Here is a 17973-nt window from a genome sequence, read left to right on the forward strand (position 1 = left end):
GTGTATGCAAAAGGATGGCAGACTTGCAGCCCCACCACAGAACCCTTTTCTTCAAAGCCACTGTAAGCTCTGGGGCACCTAACACATCAGGTTCTCCTCCCGTTGACTCATTCGTGATCAAACAAACCAAGCAGTGAGCCGGCATCAGGAAGCTCCAGATGCCTTACAGAGACTCTGTGGCTACGACGCCACCTCTCTCCAGACCCTTCTAGCCATATTTCAGGCTAACACTAGACCGTCCCTGGCCCTGAAGAGACAGACCCTAAAGGAATGCAGTGTCTTCAGCTCTTGCCATATATCAAGTCCCAAATAGGTGAAGTCCTCTTTGCTGCTAATGCATTGGAAGCCCTTCCCTTCCAGCTTCCTTAGTTCCAATCCGCAGTCCACGAAAGGGAAAGCACAGCCATGCCTGAAAAACAGACCACGCAGTCCGTTGCCTTTGGTGCACTTCTGAGGAAGCATTCCAGGCGATTTTGCTGTCCTTTGTGCCTTCCTGCTCAAGCCCTTATCGCTTCTTTTTGCTTTCCTTGGCTTTCTTGCTCAGCTGAGCAGCACTTGCCTTGGGTTTCTTCACCATCTCCCAGGTCTTAGACTCAAAGCCAACCAAGTCCTACAAGAATCAATTTGGAAACAGTCAGGGAGCTTTCTAACAACGTGCTGATGCCCAGCTCATTTCGGGCATTTATGTGAAAGCAAAAATACGTAAGTGCTGGGTATCTCCGCTGGAATGCATCTATATCAGGCTGAGCCTACATTTAGTAAGACCTGAGCAGCACCATCCCTGCTTCCTCTGCATGTGTTTCTGGATGAGTGTTAATCCACACACAGCCTGTTACCACAGAGGTTGTTATAAGCTTAAGTGCCTAAATCAGGCTTTGTAGAGAAAAAACACCTCCATTTTAACAGCAGGACAAAAAACAACACTAAACAACAATTATTCACACCAGAAAAAGATATCACAGAATCACCAGCATGTATTGAACCATTGAAAAGGTATTTCTGCTAAATTTTCATCCTTATCACGTGCGAGACAAAAGGTAAGCCTCAAAACAGCAGTCAGAATGTTACGGTCAGAGCCTTTACACCAAGACCAAAATCCAGGCAGGGCACTGAAGGCAAAGCTCTCTTCACCTGGACTAACAAGGAATCCTAAGCTACAAAGCTTGTTTCCTTCAGGGCAGATGACAGATCATATTTCAGCCATGGGAAATAAAGTCTAGTTATCTGGTAAAGACACGAGGGAACAGTGCCAGTCTCACTGGAGAAAGCGCACACACACAGATTGCCTCCTTTCATTAAATGCGTTTGAGTCTAAATATTGCTTTAGCATCTTGGGTTCTAGCAGTCAGAGCTTGCCAACTGGAAAAGGAAACACAGAAAATGCCAGAGCAAGATGTGCTAGCTTCAAGCTTCCAACACAGAGCACCAGATAATAGAGCAATGACACTTGTTTAAAATGCAGAAACACTCACCTATCACCTAAGTGTCATCAGTGATGCGCTCTACTCCAGCCATGAAAGAAGTCAACTCTAGTCCTGAAAAAGGTCGGTCTAGGCTGATAACTAAACCACACGTAGGAGAAAACAGAACATCTGGCCAGAAGGATGAAAGACCTCAAAGTCTAAAACTGCCTATGAAAACCTTAAACAAAATCTCCTGACAAATGCATTTATTTCTACTTAGGAAAGAAAGCCAAGTTTGAGAGATGGTCAGATTATTCTATGTAGTATTTGAATGAAGAGGTGAGAAAGAAGATGGCAGTGTCAAGCATGAGCTGATGAGAAGGATTAATTCTCATTCAGTAATATAAAAATGCAGCAGACACTGATGATGCTGTTGGATCAGGGAGCAATGGAAGAGCTGCATAATTTGATAGTCAGGCTTGATTTGCCATTTGAAAGTTAGGTGGAAGATACTACTTTACTCCAGAAAGGATGTAATACAGAAGAATATAAGGCTACAATTCGTCTAAAGTCTGGAAACTAGAGAAGCAACTTGGAATGAGAATTTGATCTTACAATTCAGGATCTATGGAACTGAACCATGCATGTTCCTCTTTTTATGTTTTAATAAAAAGAGGAAATATTTAATAAAAATAAAAGTTTTGTTAATTATCTATAAAATATATTTTTTATGCAGTCCAAGACAGTTGTGCTTCACTCAGCATGGCCCAGGCAAGCCAAAAGGTTGGACACCTACGAAAGATGCATGATGGGAATGAAACAGACCAAAAATGAACATTCAAAACAATCCAGTAGTCCAAGTAAAAGAGAAAAATAAACCAACAGTATTTGTATGGTTGGCAGTAATTCAACAAAATAGAGAAAGCTGCCTGAGCAAGAAATCAGAGCAAATAAACTCATTGGGATTACCTTATTTCTTGTATATCAAATACAGGTCATTGCGAAAGTAATTTCATCTCTTTCCAAAACACAAACAGAAGGGTTGGGGGATGGTTAGAATATACTCTGAAATGTTTACTCCAGACTGGAACACTTCAAACAGTAGATTAACATTCATGGATATTAGAATTCCCCCCAAATGTATTTGGCTTATTTTTCTAAGTTTATTAATTTAAAGCTGAATTCACACAAGTGAGGGAAAGCATCTTTCTTCCACACAGAGGAATTGGCACCATCTTCTCTCCAAAGACAATTCTTTAAAAAGATCCAAAAATTAAGTATACACAAATGTATATTCAATACATTTGATTTAATACACAAATGTGTATTCATGCTCTTCTCTCCCCCGGATTTCTGCTAAGTACACCAGTCATGTGAAAAAAGCAAGCCAGGCCATCCTGAACAAGTACAGTTATTACTGCACAATGGGTAAATAGCAATTAGTCCTAGAGATACTGTTCCTATACAGGGGAGGCAAGACAAAAATAAATAAATCCTTAACCACAATAAAATCCAAACCCAGTTTAAGAAAGCTTGTATTTATTTCAGCCTCAATGGAGTCAGTTTGAAACTGTCAGAGAGACACTGTACACCTATATACAAATTTAAGAACACAACGGAGTAACTGTTACTGTTTATTAACAACCAGTTTTAATAATATGATAAAAGTATGTCCCGAGAAAGGGGAACAAACATGCTTCTTCAAGGTTTTTTTAGCTGTTCTGGATCTCAGCCGTCGCTTGATGATCAGATGATCACTTTCCTTCTTTTGTTCCTCAGATTCCTGAAGAAAACATTTCAAAAGTTACTCATCTTTTCGCACAAGACTGACAAGCTCTTCTTGACACATGCAAACATATTTCTTCCCCTAAATGGATTTCAGAATTGAATTTGCTTATTATATTTTATTCAGAAAACTATGGGATACCGAGATCATTTTAATGCAGCTTAATCACAAGGAACAAATATGGAGAATGTACAAAATCCTGTTTATCTTAAAAAAGCACACACATCTGAGGAAAGCCTGAAGGCAGCTTTCATTTTGAAATACTTGTTTTCAAAAGAGTATTATAATACTTGTTTTGTGAAACATGAAGCGTTCAGAAAACATTTTTAGCCTCAATCCCTGTAGCTATGACTTGACCAGAATTTCAGTTCTCGGTTCAGTTCCATGTTCTCAGAACTACAGTGAGAAAAGAAATTCTCATCTTCTTCACCCTCTAACAAAAAAAATATAACATTTTGGTTTCTGCCCTATCATTCATCAAATCATCAAAAAATTCAGAGGGATATTACAGTATGGGCAAATGATCACTATGCTGAAAAGAAAAAGGACTCTAATATAATTAAAAGATGCAGTTCCAACAGAGCAAGAATGTTCTTAGCACAATAGCTGCCGACAGAGTCATGAAACTGGCATGTTACCTTTATCTTGTCAGTGTTCTCTGGAAGTTTGCAGCTTGACCAATTACTGATATGACACCAATATGATGAGCAGTAAAATGGCGATTTATTGAAGCTAACACACGTATATATACCCTATGCCCTTCATGTACGCCCACTGGAAACGTATACACCATATATCTTGATGGCATGGGGATGGACCTATCTCGTCACAGCCCGAAAAGCGCACACTCGCCTAATACAACATTTCCCCCTCCCCATGCCAAGAAAGCCTTATCCCGTTACAACGCGAACGCTAATCCTAATCTAAATTATATAAAGGTGTTAGTCCTTATCTAAACAAGTAATTTATAAAGGGAGATATGTAGATTGCAAAGCATGCAGAGATAAACAATGCTATATCTAACAATATTAGTAGTTTCTAATTAATACGTTCAAGGCACCTTTGGTTATATTATAACGTTCATCCTTCTGCTCAGAGTTTCGCGTATAACCGCTGGAGCTCCATTTTCTCATTGAACACTCCTTCTATCATACGTTGCAAACAACCTTGTAGACATCTAAATATACATGGCACACATATCATTAATGCAAGAAATATAAGAAGCCCTATCACTAATGCCTTAAGTAGCTGTTTGAGCCATGGCCCAATACCTCCAAACAGACTTCCTAGCCAATCTCCAAAAGGATCATCCTGGATGCCAACCTTCTTGGTGTGTTCTTGTAACCACTCCAACTTCTTGTGCAACGACTCACTATGATCACTCAGGTTAAAACAACACATCCCTTCAAAGTCCTTACACCCATGACCTTGTGCCAGAAGTAAGAAATCAATTGCCGCTCTGTTTTGGAGCACAGCGTGTCTAATGCTCTCTACATCTATAAGCAAATCTGAGAGTAGCCGAGAGGTAACATTAGCCTGTTTAACAGTCCAGCAGGCCAATCTCTCGATTTCTTTTAAAGCGTGTGCAGCAGCCACCCCGGGAGCAAGGAAAGAAGCTAAGACTCTAGCAGTGGGTCCCCATAACTTTACGTCGTCCCCGCAGTCAGGCTCCAGAACATGCATATCCCTTTTGGCTCGCGAATGATTAGATGCCTTATAGATCTCAAAGATACTTGGGGATAAGATAGTCAATTTTCCCAGATAGCAAGGACCTCCTACTGGGTTCTTAGGAATCCCTTGCCAAGCACGATTACTGCAAATAAGAAATATCCCTGGTGGTAAGGCTTTTGCTGTATCATTGTTCCAAAGTTCTCCCATGAATGAAAATGATCCTTTGGGGATAGGGAAAACACAACAACCTGTGTTGAATGCCAGATCTTCACAGTCGACCTTTCGGACAGACCCATCCGTCCTGCTAATATTAACAATCTCACCTATTGAGACGTTTATAGGACAATCTCCAGAACGATAAGGCACCGATCCGTTAGGGTAAAACACACAATATCCTCCATCAATATCAAAGGTCTCATCATCACGGGGATACACAAGGGTATAGGGGACAGTTTGATTAGTTTTCGGGTCCCAGTAGGGGCCCTCTGGACCAAGAAGTTGCTGCCTAGTCAGAGACAACCTTTTCATTGAGCCAAAGATCATGCACCCAGGGGACAACCATTGTGAGCTATTCTTGTCCCAAGTATCATTTTGTACCATTTGTGAGCCAAGTAAATCCAGCTGCTGGGGCTCCTCGGGAAGAGTGATGTTTAACCTACAAATAGTACAAGCCATTTTCCTTCCGAGATAGTATACGGAATCATTTCCCAGCCACCTTCAAGTTCTTTCTAGTCCATTGCAGAACCGCAAACAGCCACTCTTTTTCCCAAGGTAACCCTTAAACGCAGAGTCATCCCATTCTGGGACCCCTATAAGGCATGTTTGAAAGGGTGATGTAGCTGACTGTAATGCAAGACAAAAGTCTGTTCTTCCTGTCTGATTAGCCCATGTAACCCATAAGTTCCCCGGTTGTTGAATCAAATGAATGCCCCCCACCGGCGACCAACACAGACACAAAAGGCACAACAGCATTAGCATGGTAGTTCTCGTTGGCAGCAAGGGTTGTTTCTCTGGGTTCTCTGGGTTCTTGGGTTTCTTTTTCTTCGGTATCCACGAGAAAGCTCTTCTTTTGCGCTCTGTCGATTCAAGATTCCTTAGGCGGCCGATCAGGAGGTCCATGATCAACGCCACTATGAGGTCTGCACCCTTGGACCAGTTTAAAAGAGTGGGAAGGAGCCCTGGGCCATTGGCACCCTCCCGTACCAGTTTCCCTGCGGCAAAACCTTGAATTTTTGACACTGATGTGCATCACGTCCAGCCCAACCACACAATTGACAAGGTTCCCCCAGTCCCTGTGATTCCTTCTGATTAATCCTCATAGGGCATTGGGCTTTAAGGTGACCAAGCTGTCCACACTTAAAGCATGGGCCCTTATCCTTATTTTCCCCAACTCGAGAGGCTGCCATTACTGCAGCAGCCATCCCCTGCATGGCAGTTACAAAGCCCTCATTAGTCAATGGTGCATTTTTCTGATGATCTAGCACGTACTTGATGATCTCTCCTGGAGTGTTCAAAGTCCCAGGTGCCGCCCTTATAATCTGTTGAATGTCTGGCAGCGATTTTTGTTTAAGACAATCTATCACGACTAAAGATTGGACCCCCTTTGGGAGGTCAGACCCCTCCACCGCACGGATCAAGCGATTCGCAAAATCAGAGAATGGCTCGGAGGGCTCCTGTTTGATGTCTGTCTATGGGAGCACAGGCTCTGCAACCTTAGCCACCATCCGCAGAGCCTGAAGGGCTGCGGTCGTGAGCGCTGCCAACTCCCCTGCTCTAAGCGCATTCGCCTGGCCCTCCGGGGACCCCACCATGCCATCTGCTAACCCCTGAAGACGCGCAAGAGTTGTTTTGTCTTTTCGACCCTGGCCATTAGCCGGATGGTTATTATCGCGGGTTGCAGCGGCTACCACAACCTGAAGCAGCATATTCCACTCGTCGTACCATAAGGTATATTGCACAGGCTCAAGGATGACACGCATAAGGCTGACCACATCATAAGGCAGAAGACTAGAGGCCATGAGAGCCTCAACTGCTGCCATAGTCACTGGAGAGCGCAAGCCTTTGTTTTTGACCAAATCCGCAAGGCGAGTGACCGCCTTAGAGTTTAAAGGAGTCCAAGCTCTACCCTCTGTATTCACTGTTACTGGAAAGGCAAACGTATCCATCACATCGGCTGCTCTGAGATCCTCCCTCACCCGAGCCCAGTCAGTGAGTGTGGGCGGGCTCCACGGGCCAGATGCCACAGGACCACACCCCTCCTGGGTGTGTCCCGGGGCCATCTGCATCGAAGTGCTACGCCCACATCCAGTGCCCTGCCGGGCGGAGTGATCCGCCCCTTCAGGGGAGTGGCTAGAACAACAGGCAGGACCAGACAGTAACGAAGTGCCACCCCCTCCCTCCCCTTGCTGGGCGGAGTGATCCGCCCCTTCAGGGGAGTGACTAGAGCAACAGGCAGAACCTGGCAGTGAGACAGTACCATCCTCCCCCACTGCCCTCTTATCAGTTGTGCAGAGAGCAACAGTACATTCCACCGAGGGTCCCCCTCCCCCTTCATCCATAAATGATTTTAATGAAGGATATAGTCTCCGTGCTGGATAGGGAGGTGGGGGTGGGGTGTACTCTGGAGCTGAGTGGTCTTGTTCAACTTCCTCCTTCTTTGTTCTTGAAGGTGTTACGTCAGTTGGAGCCGAGGGGGTCGGCGCCATCTTCTCCTCCTTTGGATCTGTAGGAGAGATGAGACCCCCCCCGGTTCCCCTCGCCCCCAGCCCCAACAGTTCCCTAGCCCGATCCCCCGCAATCTTCTCTTCCCTTGCCGCCTTAAGCGCCTCCAAGACTAATCCCCAGACCTTGAACTCTGTAACTTTTCGGGTGGCCAGCACCCTTTGTGAAAGCGCCATTGTGAGCGCATCCCAGTTATTGGGATCATATAAATCAGAGGGAGATGTTAACATCCCCTCCTTCTCTAGCAGCGAAAGAACTGCAGCAATCTCCTTCTTAGAAGGAACATCCTTCCCACAGTAAGTTTTACATGCATGCAGAATCACCTTAATAACGGCTTCCATGTCGCCTCCGGCCAAACGTATCCCACCTGGCCCCAACCTGGCGCTTCCCCAACCGTACCGAGGGGGTTCCGAGCTCTCCCTACTGCCTGACGAAGAGTTATGGCCAATCCTCCCGTCCCAGTCTTTCACCACTCCGCGAGTAAATAATTACCGCTCCGCAGTGAGAACCTTCGCCGTTAGAATTATAGCTGCTCCACTTCCAATCACGTCCAGGGTCACCATTTGTTACCTTTACCTTGTGTTCTCTGGAAGTTTGCAGCTTGACCAATTACTGATATGACACCAATATGATGAGCAGTAAAATGGCGATTTATTGAAGCTAACACACGTATATATACCCTATGCCCGTCGTGTACGCCCACTGGAAACGTATACACCATATATCTTGATGGCATGGGGATGGACCTATCTCGTCACAGCCCGAAAAGCACACACTTGCCTAATACAACACTGGCACATCAGATCCTTTGCAAGTTGGCTTAGACAGGAGATCATAGTTTAAGCATACCTAAAAAGCTGTCTAAGTTGTGCTCTAGAAAAGCGTGTAGTAGAATAATCCCACTCCAACACATTGAAATTATCTAAGATTCCAAATTAGAAGACATCTCCGTGATTGCTACATCACCTACTTAGTAAACTGTAAGCCAGCCAAACAGAGATCTTTGAGGACAAACTAAAACAGAACAGCAGGAAGACCAACAAGAATGACTTGGTAGAAGAAAGAAATACCTCAGTACTTTCAACCTCCTCCTGCAAATAGATGAAACCTCCAGTCTGTTTGGACTCCTTAGTAGTTTATTTTAAGCCAAGACTACAGTATAATCGCTTACCGAAGAAGCAGGTATATCTAGAGGGCCAGAAACGACAGTGGAATACAGCTTCCTTTTGGATCGTTTTGGCTTGGTCTCTCCTTCTTCGAGACTTTCAGGTTCGTTTGATTTAGGAGAACTTACTGCTGACATCAGCTTCTTGGCTAGAAGAAATTTGTTTTGATACATAAACCAATCAACTTACTGGTTTTGTGAGTCTTTAAATCACTGAATGCAAAAAAAGCTTCGTAACAAACTTGGTTTATAAATGACATGTAAAATTTAAGTGAAAATACTCAGAAATTGTATTTGTTCATCGAGGTTCTTTATTATTTCTATAGCTGAAACAGTTTATAGCTTCAGGTACGGCAGCTTAAAGCACGCATTAAAATGGAGTATGAAAGACAATCATGGCTCAGAAGTCGCTGGAAGTCAGAAACTTCAGCAGGAGTTAAACAACAGGCCTAACTTCCGTGCTGACAGAAGCACAAGACAGAACCAACTTTCTCTGTATACTTGTAGGTTTTCACAAATGTAATAATGAATCTCTGAAGAGACGAATAAATGCATTTACTTCATAAATCAAAGGACAACTTAACATGGCAGACAAGTTCTCTAAGAACACATACATTAATAGCCTACAGCAGAAACAAGCCATTCTACAATGTCTAGAAAACATGGAATAAAACTTATTCTACACCAACCTTTAGAGTGTATAATAGAAGGAGAGCTTTGAATAAAATCTCCAACTTTTTGCAGTGTTTCATCCTTCTTTTTAGTCAGTCTTGAAGCACTTACTCGCTTTCTCAGGAAGTAGTCTTTTCCGGATTTCTGTTCAACAGAGATGTGAACATGTGAAACAAGAGCATTGTTTAAACTTCATTTTAGTTCAACGTTATTTTAAGTTGACATTTTGAGCTTTACTACTGACACCTCTGTTCATTATGCTGATGATACCACAACGGCAAGTAATGTAGACAATTTTATACCCTTTAGGGAGTTGTCAAAATCTCAGCTATTTCAAGGCATACGTTTCTGAAAGTTTCTTAATAAGGCAGTAGTTTCTTTAAAAGTAGCTCCCAAGCTGTGGAGTTGTTTCTTACATAAGCTGTTCTAATTACATAAAATAAACAAACATACAAAACAGAAGACAACAGATGGGAAAAATCTACTACTCATACTCTGACCATGCCAAGGATACTGCTATCACATGTGAACATCTGTTTTTAATAACTGCCATGCATATTAATGATACGAACCTTAGTTTAATACAAGGGCTTCACTTACAAAAGCACACGATAATATACTAAAGCTTCTCTTCCCAACTATTCAGTGTGCAATATCCTTCCCTCCAAATCATTACACAGTACAGCCATTACACGCTCTGGGGACAGACTGACTTGCCCTTTGGTTAGCTTATGGAATTTAATAGGAAGAGCTCATAAGCATGTAAGATTCCCATTCAGGTATACACATAAGGATAAGACACTGCTTCTTCTGTGTGACCACACAATTACAGGAAGTCCCAAGCTAGCTTCAAAACTAGAACAAAAACCAACCATTTTCTCGTCACTTGCAGAGGGTGAATTAAAAGCCATGACAGATTTTGTATTTTTCGTGTTCTCACTTTTCACAAAATCCTGGGAAAATAAGACAAGTTTCAGCTATGATTCTTTTGGAAAGAACAACTGATGTCACAAAAGTGAACACTTTAAACACTTTTGCTAATAGTAGGGAAGTATTTGCTAGTGGTAACTATTCCACTGTAAATCAAATAATAAGTAAGCATTCAATTATAAAAACAGGACATGAAGATATCAGTATTAGACATCTCATGATGTCTAAAAAGCTGATTTATGTCTACAGGTTTCAAAGAAAATACACAATGAAGTTAAGAGAAATTCCCTTCTCTTAAACCATTATCACTGAGCTTGGCTATTAGTTTTGTTCATTAAAGCAGTTCATTAATTAAATTCTTCAACTACTTTACTGAGGTAGAAATAGCATTTTTTAATGCTTGTTTTTAATGCTTTTTTTTATTGTAGAAAGACAAAAAGTAGTCAGAGCCACTTTATCAGGCTCTGCTAAGAATCTGAATGGAGTATCACCACCCACTGTATTTCCAAGAATTAAGTTGGTTAATAAATACTTTGTTTTTAAAATATATGTAACTGCTATTTTATGAAAGTTAGCAATTAAAAACTTATATAGGAATGATTAACATCATCTGCTAACAAAACAATATCCAGAAATCCCGCAGAGGAAGAAAATAAGTTCAATTTGCTGTGCCTGTTTCAGTGGCTCCATGAATTTTTTCCAAGTAACTTATCTAATCATGAGCCACTTCATAAGCATTAACATGAGGAGAGTTTTCAACAGCACCTGACAAAAATTCATCACACAATTGTTTCAACAGCTTTTATTCCTATCAAAGGCTATAAAAACAGGTGATCTGATCACCTTGAAAGGGATAAATAAATTAAAACTTGGGAATTGTTTAGAGAACATGAGATCTTTTCCTACTCATTCCTTATCAAAAGCAATACAATCACAACATTTTCAGATCTGAAGTTTCATACTAACCTCAGATTCATTTAATGAAGTGAGGCTCCTAGTACATCGACGTGACAAATAATTGTCTTCAGCTTTGCATCTTAATGGAATACTTTCTCCAGTTTTAGTTTTGCTTTGTTGTTTCCTAGGCTGTAAATATTTAAAAGGAGTAAAGATTAGGCTATGCATTAGACCTCCAAAATATCTCGAGTTTTCTAAAGTTACAGTGTAAAACCTCAAGCTCAGACGCCACATGAACACGTAAGCTGAAACACAGCACAAGTGTGGGAAGGTAGTAACATCTATTCATTGTGTGATCTTCAGATACACCCTACTGGGTCTCACTAACAGTCTCAGGCAGGATTCTGCCTCCAAAAGAGAGAAAGCGAGACATTATTTAGGGACAAAATCTGTAACGCTGGTTGTTTTGTCATCCATTCCCCCCATACTCTGCACGCTCACAGCTGCTATGTTAGAACACCAAAGGCTAAACCTCTGCCTAATCTTAAGCATACACATACGAATACATGGAAAACTGCATGGAAAAGTTCCATAATGTACACAGAGAGATGGTGTTCTAGTAAATAAAATATTTTTGAGAAGATGAGAGCTCATGTTTGAGTGGAAGACAAAAAGAACCAACAAGTGCTCATCACTGAATATGTAGTTAAAGGACTATATGCTAAGAAAAATGATTCCAGCTCCAGTATCTCCTAGGAAAACAGAAGAACAAAAAGGGGTTAACAAGATGTTAAGTACTGACTTTCTATAAATATAATCATACCTTTTCATTTACAGAGTCATTCCTTCTACTTTGTCTTTCTTCAAGTAAAGGTATTTCTGGCAAACACTGAGGGCTACTGTGGTTAATGCGTTGTTTTAATTCCTTTATAAAGTCATCTTTGTCAGCCAGTTCTTTTCTTAACTCTTCTATCACAGTTGCATTATCCTAATAAACAGTAAAAACTGCTGAGTTGTGGGATTGGCAAAAGGAATTAACACACACAAGCAGTATTGCAATTACTTAGTAGCATCAGTTTTAGAATTGCAGGCTAGAACACTTAACTATTCAAGAACAGTAACATTTCACGGATTTGTACGGTCACTGTTACAAGTGCAGTAGTCACAGAATTGCCTGGGAAGTTGTAATACAATATATTTTGATTCTTCTATTTTACTTATGTGCTTCAGCCTTCATCTCCCTTAAGATATAATAACCCGAGCTTTTATTTGTTCCCAAATCCTCGGTACTGTGAAAAAGTCGGCAGTTGTAGGGGAAGTTTTGCTATGAGAACATCTTTCTTCTCAGAGAAAGTGAATCCAAACATTCTCAAAAGAGCACAACTCATTTAGTCTTCTGTTTAGCTTCTGAAATTCTATGCTACGGCTTAGATTGGCTATCCTGATTAAAAGCTGGATGTTGAAATAAGAAATGCAACTTCCAGAGATCATCCCCCCTCTGCTTTTTGATGCTTCCCTTAATCTCTCTCCACGTCCCCTTCTGTCTTTTCAAGCCATTGTAGATACTACCTCAGAGAAAGCAAAGAAAGTAAGAAACCTGAGACAGAACTACTGTCTGAGTATTGAGCCTAGCTTGGGATCTGGAAATGCTGTGAATTATCAGAAAAAGCTACAGATATCCAGTATGATTGTAGGATCATAAGCATCAAACTGACATCTGCTTATCTGAACCTACTGAAAAAATTGAAATTTTAGTAATTAACATAAATTCTGTTTCTGAAGAACCAAAATAAAAGCTGGTGCTTTTTTTGGTTAGTTGCACATGATGTCAATACGACAGTGTTCAAGAACAGAAGCACACCCAGAATACAAAGAGCAGGTACAGGAGTTTTACAGAATTTATGGGTAGCTAATCAGGTAGGAGGAAAGGAGAGCTGACCTTGCTTGAATCCTTTAAGGCAGATTGTCTCAGTTCTGCTATTTCTGTCTCTTTTTGTATGACATTAGAAGCCAAAGTTTTGAGCTGTTCTTCCAAAGCTTCTACTAACTGATCTCTCTCCTCACGCCACTTTTGAAGATTATGGTCCTTTTCCTCCAGCTCCTATATTTCATGTTGAAAGAAAAGCATACACAGTAGAAACAAGCAGAATCTTTCAGACAGCCTAGAATTAATAAGCTTTTCATAAAGCATAAATAAGGACTCAAGCTGATAGAAAGAGTTTATGGTAAGAAAATTCAATTAACATATCGTGATGTCACTCAACAAGATCAGGTTACATGCATGTATTACATATGTATTTACTATGCAGATTATTGTATTGAAAACAATCTGCCAGTGCTCTGTAGTGACTAATTATTTGAATATCTTTCATGGTCTACCGCTAATTTCAGTTGGCCACTTTCATTTTGCTCCAATTTTTTTTTTTTTTTTGACCTTTTTCCTGTTGCTTGGAAAACCTGCATCATTCATTTAATAAAAATTAAGAGCAAGAAAAATACCTGTTTAAGTTGTTGGATAGTATAGTCTTTATAATCCAGCTCATCCTTAAACTGGTTATTAATCCTTTCAAGTTCATCCATCCTGTTCCTGAGGGATTCCTCCACAGAACGCATCGTGGACACCTGTAATGTAAGCACAGCTCACGGTTCATTAAAAGACTTCTGTAATCCAACCTGGCCAAATACTTCTTTGTTAAATAAAGAGGAATTCACAAACAAGTGCTGAGTAGGAAAACGACAGCAAGTGCAAGGTTACCAAGGAAGACATGAATTCATTTTTAAGCTTCAATTTTCCACCCCAAGCACACCCAATAAACTTTCAGACTAAGATCCTGCAAAATGGGTTTTAAAATATCTTCTTGTTTAATAATTAAATTTTAACTATTAACATCACTGAAGCTGAAATTGAAGAAAAAAAATATACATGCTTATATTAAAGAGCCTCTGGAAATTAGTCTATTTCTCTTCAAGTAAATAGCATTCTTCTTCCCAGTTATCAGCGTTTTTTCACAAGACTTAGGTTTTAGGCTTTGGAGTTACCACGGATACCAATGGCAAGTCACCAGTAACTTAGAGATAATAACAAGTCCCCTCCAGAGGCAGATTAGCTATTCTCTTCACAAACCTTATTCCAGACTACTAACCAAATTTACTTTCCTCTGTTCATTATCTATGCGAAACCATGTTTTAACTTCTGGTCCCCTCTAGAGCTTCAATGGCAACTTTACCTAAGATTTGCTGCTAGCCACACTAGTGTGAAATTTCCAGCTTCATAGTTAAAGTTTGAAAAGTTTTAACAGCAGAAAGCCAAGCATAATCTTACAGAAAAAAATATCTCAGTTGACTACAAACCTCGCTTTGTACTTGCTGAATTTGTTTCTCAGCATCAGAATGTTTGTCTTTTAGATCTGCATACTCTTCTTCTTTCCTCTGCAAATCTTTTTTCAAATTCAGTACAAGGGCAGAACTCTCAGAAAGAATATTTTCTAGCCTTATGTTAAAAATAAAGAGACAAAGAACATTACTGTTACACATCTCATGGAAACAGCAATTACAGCTTAATCCATGCCCTGCCTGTTGGTTTCTATTTGTAAATAGACTCTTAAATCTATCTAGACCAGTGACAAGATTTAAACAATTACTTTTGAATTTCAGCTTGCTTCTCATAATCAGATGCTGAAGCAATAAATTATTCAGATGCTATTCTGAGGGATGGACAACAAAACCACCAGAAATCCCCATATTATTCTTTATTTCCTTGCACACTCCTGTTTTCCCTTGGAACTCAAGTAGCATACCAAAGCATCCTAAAGTAGTAGTTTGGCCATTGATAAGCATGCAGATGCATTAAGTCGAAGGGATGTTCCCATTAACTATTTTTAACTCTAGTTCATTCTCAAAGGGCTCTAAGTTAACTCAGTGGTTACTTACGATTCTATACGTTGCACTTTCTCCATTTCACTCTTTTCCTTTTCCCGAAGAGTGTTTCATCTGCTCCAAGCTGTTTTTCAGCTGCATAACTTCTTGAATCAGATTTGCTTCATTGCTACTTAACTCTTCAAAATTTTTGTCTGCATTTGCAGACTTCTCCTGCAGAGTTGCTGTAACTGTCTCTAGATTAACAATAATAGATTCTTTTTCTTTAAGTAATTCATTGAGTTTTGACACATTGTCTTCCATTGTCTTGGAAGCCTCCAGGAGATATTCAAGCTCTCTTATTTTTATCTCACAGTTGGCAACTTCCTCCTGAAATTGTGCAATCACTCTCTGATCTTCTGCAGTCTTTTCTTCAAAGTCCTGAGTTTTCTTTTCTATTTGCTCATGTAACTGATTCGCAAGATCATCTTCCTGACTAGTGTGAGTTGTAATCTCACATAGCTTCATTACAAGTTGATGATTATGATTTTCAGCAATATTCACTCCCGCCTTTAGGTTTTCATTGTCTTGAAGCAGTGCTTTGATGTGCTGACTTTTTTGTGAGGAAACATCAACAATACTTCTGCATACTTCCCAAATCCTTTCAAGACTATAGTTAAAGGAGAGGTCCTGCACAAGATCTGAGATGGAAGAAGTCTGTGACTGAATGCATGCAGAACTAATTTGAGATGTCCCTGGCTCATCTTTTTCACAGTCTGAGGAATCCTTTACACTGACAAAGTCAGTACCGATGGCGTGAAACTCTAAGTGACATTTGTATAATTCATCTAATTTGGTCCACATTTCTTTTACTTGTGACACTTTATCAATTATATATTCTTTGGCAACTTCTATGTTGTTAGTTAGTTGGGCATTTTTGTCTTCTAGTGTCATATTTATAGATTTCTGTTCATCCAGTTCAGAAGCAATTTCCCGATAGTCAGCTTGACCCTGCAGAATTTGTTCACGGAGGACATCAGCTGTTTCTTCAGAAAAAGAAAGCTCAATATGCAGGCTTGTTACCTGCTTACTGAAATCTTTTTTATTTTTTTCTCTTTATCATTTATCATTATTACATAGCAGTTCACAACACCAAGTAGCAACTTCTAAGTGAAAAACTGTCGTAATATGCAAGCCATGCCCTCACATCACATAGTATTTGATACTAGTGAAGGAATTAAAGTCCTCTGAACACGTAATCAGGTGCCTCAGATTTCTATACAGAATTAACAGCAAAAGGTTTTCAGTCTGGAAGAACACTTTTACCATGGCACTACTCAAACCTTCCACTCCACACCAGTAGAAAATCTTATTAGATCTAAGAAACATGGGAACGAGATAGATAATTCACAGCTATATTCTTTCTATCTTCCCTGCTTCAGCAATCCCTATAAGGCAGCCAGGAATCACTCCATCTACATCTAAATGGTAGATAAACAGTTCTCTAAGAAATTTCATTCCAACTCACAGTCCTCTTACTTTCAAAAGAAAGATAAAACCCTGGACAAGTTGATCACTTAAGTGTTGATATCTGTCTCTCTTATTCAGTTGATCTCTAAACAAAATATGAGGATTCCTACTTCTGTCCACACTTACTCTTTTGCATATAAAGTTCACGCATAAAGTTGTACAAATTTGCAGATTCAAGTTTCCATAAATATTCCATTAGCTTGGGGCTGTTTTTTCTTTAACTGGTGAGCAATTAGCTAAAATCACATGCATTTTCTTTCTATCAAAAGCAACTTCTGCTGTATTTCATCATTGCTTTAGAATCCAGTTATGTCCATTCCATAATATGCATACTTTAAGTATTAGAAAAATAAATATAAGTCAAGACTTACTAGGGATTGGGTCACCACAACAATATATTCCATGGTGATTCTTGTACAGTCCTTTTATTACTACAACTACAGAAATGCAGAATTTTATAGCGCCCACGTGCAGCCTGCATTACATACAGATTCACATGTACTGCATGGAAACAGCCTCTTAACTCATCTAAGGAGTTTTATATACAGCCCTCAACTGATTTAAAAGTCATACTGAAGAAACAGCAGTGGCGTATTCCACCCCAAACCAGGTTTTGGGTTTTGACTGCTGCTCCCAGCAACACTAGTGAGGGGAATATGATTTATAAGTAATCTAAACACTTTATGCTGAAAACAACAAGCAAGCACTAAAGCAAGATAAATAAGACTAGGGAGAAGATGTGTAATGTTCAGTCTAGAAGCTCCTTACAGAGGAAGTAGGGAAAAAGCATTATTACAGAGCATAGGAAACAAGACCTAAAAGCTCAGAGAATGGTGTAAATACCCTGAACTTGAAGCTGAGATAACCTAGCATCTCCTAAAACACTTTTGCTCGTGCTACTTATATAACTAATTCTACAAAAGAACCAGCACAACATACCTGTGCTCATTGTTCTACTGTGTATATTTAACATAGCTAAAGAATATATATTAAGCGGTTTTTGAAATTGGACGCTATTAATACTCACAAATAGAAGAAAATTTTAACATGATTGAATACTCAGTACTTCTTAACAGAAAACTTCACGCTGACATTGTGACTATCAGCTACCCATTTTAATTCCTATGTGGAGCATTGCTGTCATTAATTTTTAAATGAGAGCTTTGGTCATATGATTATAACAAACCCACTACTATTTGGAGTATGGAGGAGTCCACATCCCACCCTCAGTCTCTGGTAAGATGCTTATATGTGATGCCATTCAGTGGTCACATTAGGATTCAATATTTATGCCAAATAAAGGCAGCAGGGACAAATCATCCAAGAACAGCATCTCATCCAAA

General features: G+C 40.0%; 4 protein-coding genes across 4 annotated transcripts; all 4 read right to left on the bottom strand.

Moving 5' to 3' along the window:
• Positions 1-2925: 2925 nt before the first annotated feature.
• Positions 2926-10855, bottom strand: LOC146757632 (kinesin-like protein KIF20B). The gene is made up of 4 exons (XM_085520750.1): positions 10291-10855; positions 9436-9562; positions 8753-8895; positions 2926-3186 (listed from the first exon to the last, which is right to left on the bottom strand). The coding sequence occupies exons 1-4, from the start codon at positions 10327-10329 to the stop codon at positions 3031-3033; spliced, it is 465 nt and encodes a 154-aa protein (XP_085376876.1). The 5' UTR covers positions 10330-10855; the 3' UTR covers positions 2926-3030.
• LOC146757633 (uncharacterized) lies at positions 3891-5535 on the bottom strand. The gene has a single exon (XM_085520723.1). The coding sequence runs from the start codon at positions 5533-5535 to the stop codon at positions 4282-4284; it is 1254 nt and encodes a 417-aa protein (XP_085376849.1). The 3' UTR covers positions 3891-4281.
• Positions 5659-8163, bottom strand: LOC146757634 (uncharacterized). The gene has a single exon (XM_085520721.1). The coding sequence runs from the start codon at positions 7920-7922 to the stop codon at positions 6549-6551; it is 1374 nt and encodes a 457-aa protein (XP_085376847.1). The 5' UTR covers positions 7923-8163; the 3' UTR covers positions 5659-6548.
• A 435-nt stretch (positions 10856-11290) lies between the features above and the next one.
• LOC146757635 (uncharacterized) lies at positions 11291-16194 on the bottom strand. The gene is made up of 6 exons (XM_085520704.1): positions 15176-16194; positions 14597-14735; positions 13745-13867; positions 13185-13346; positions 12069-12233; positions 11291-11434 (listed from the first exon to the last, which is right to left on the bottom strand). Exons 1-6 carry the CDS (start codon positions 15199-15201, stop codon positions 11291-11293), a joined length of 759 nt encoding a protein of 252 aa, XP_085376830.1. The 5' UTR covers positions 15202-16194.
• Between the last annotated feature and the right edge of the window lie 1779 nt (positions 16195-17973).

This window comes from Coturnix japonica, chromosome 20 (assembly GCF_054131305.1).
Source record: "Coturnix japonica strain WE chromosome 20, WE-NBRP24, whole genome shotgun sequence".
NCBI classification, from domain to species: domain Eukaryota; kingdom Metazoa; phylum Chordata; class Aves; order Galliformes; family Phasianidae; genus Coturnix; species Coturnix japonica.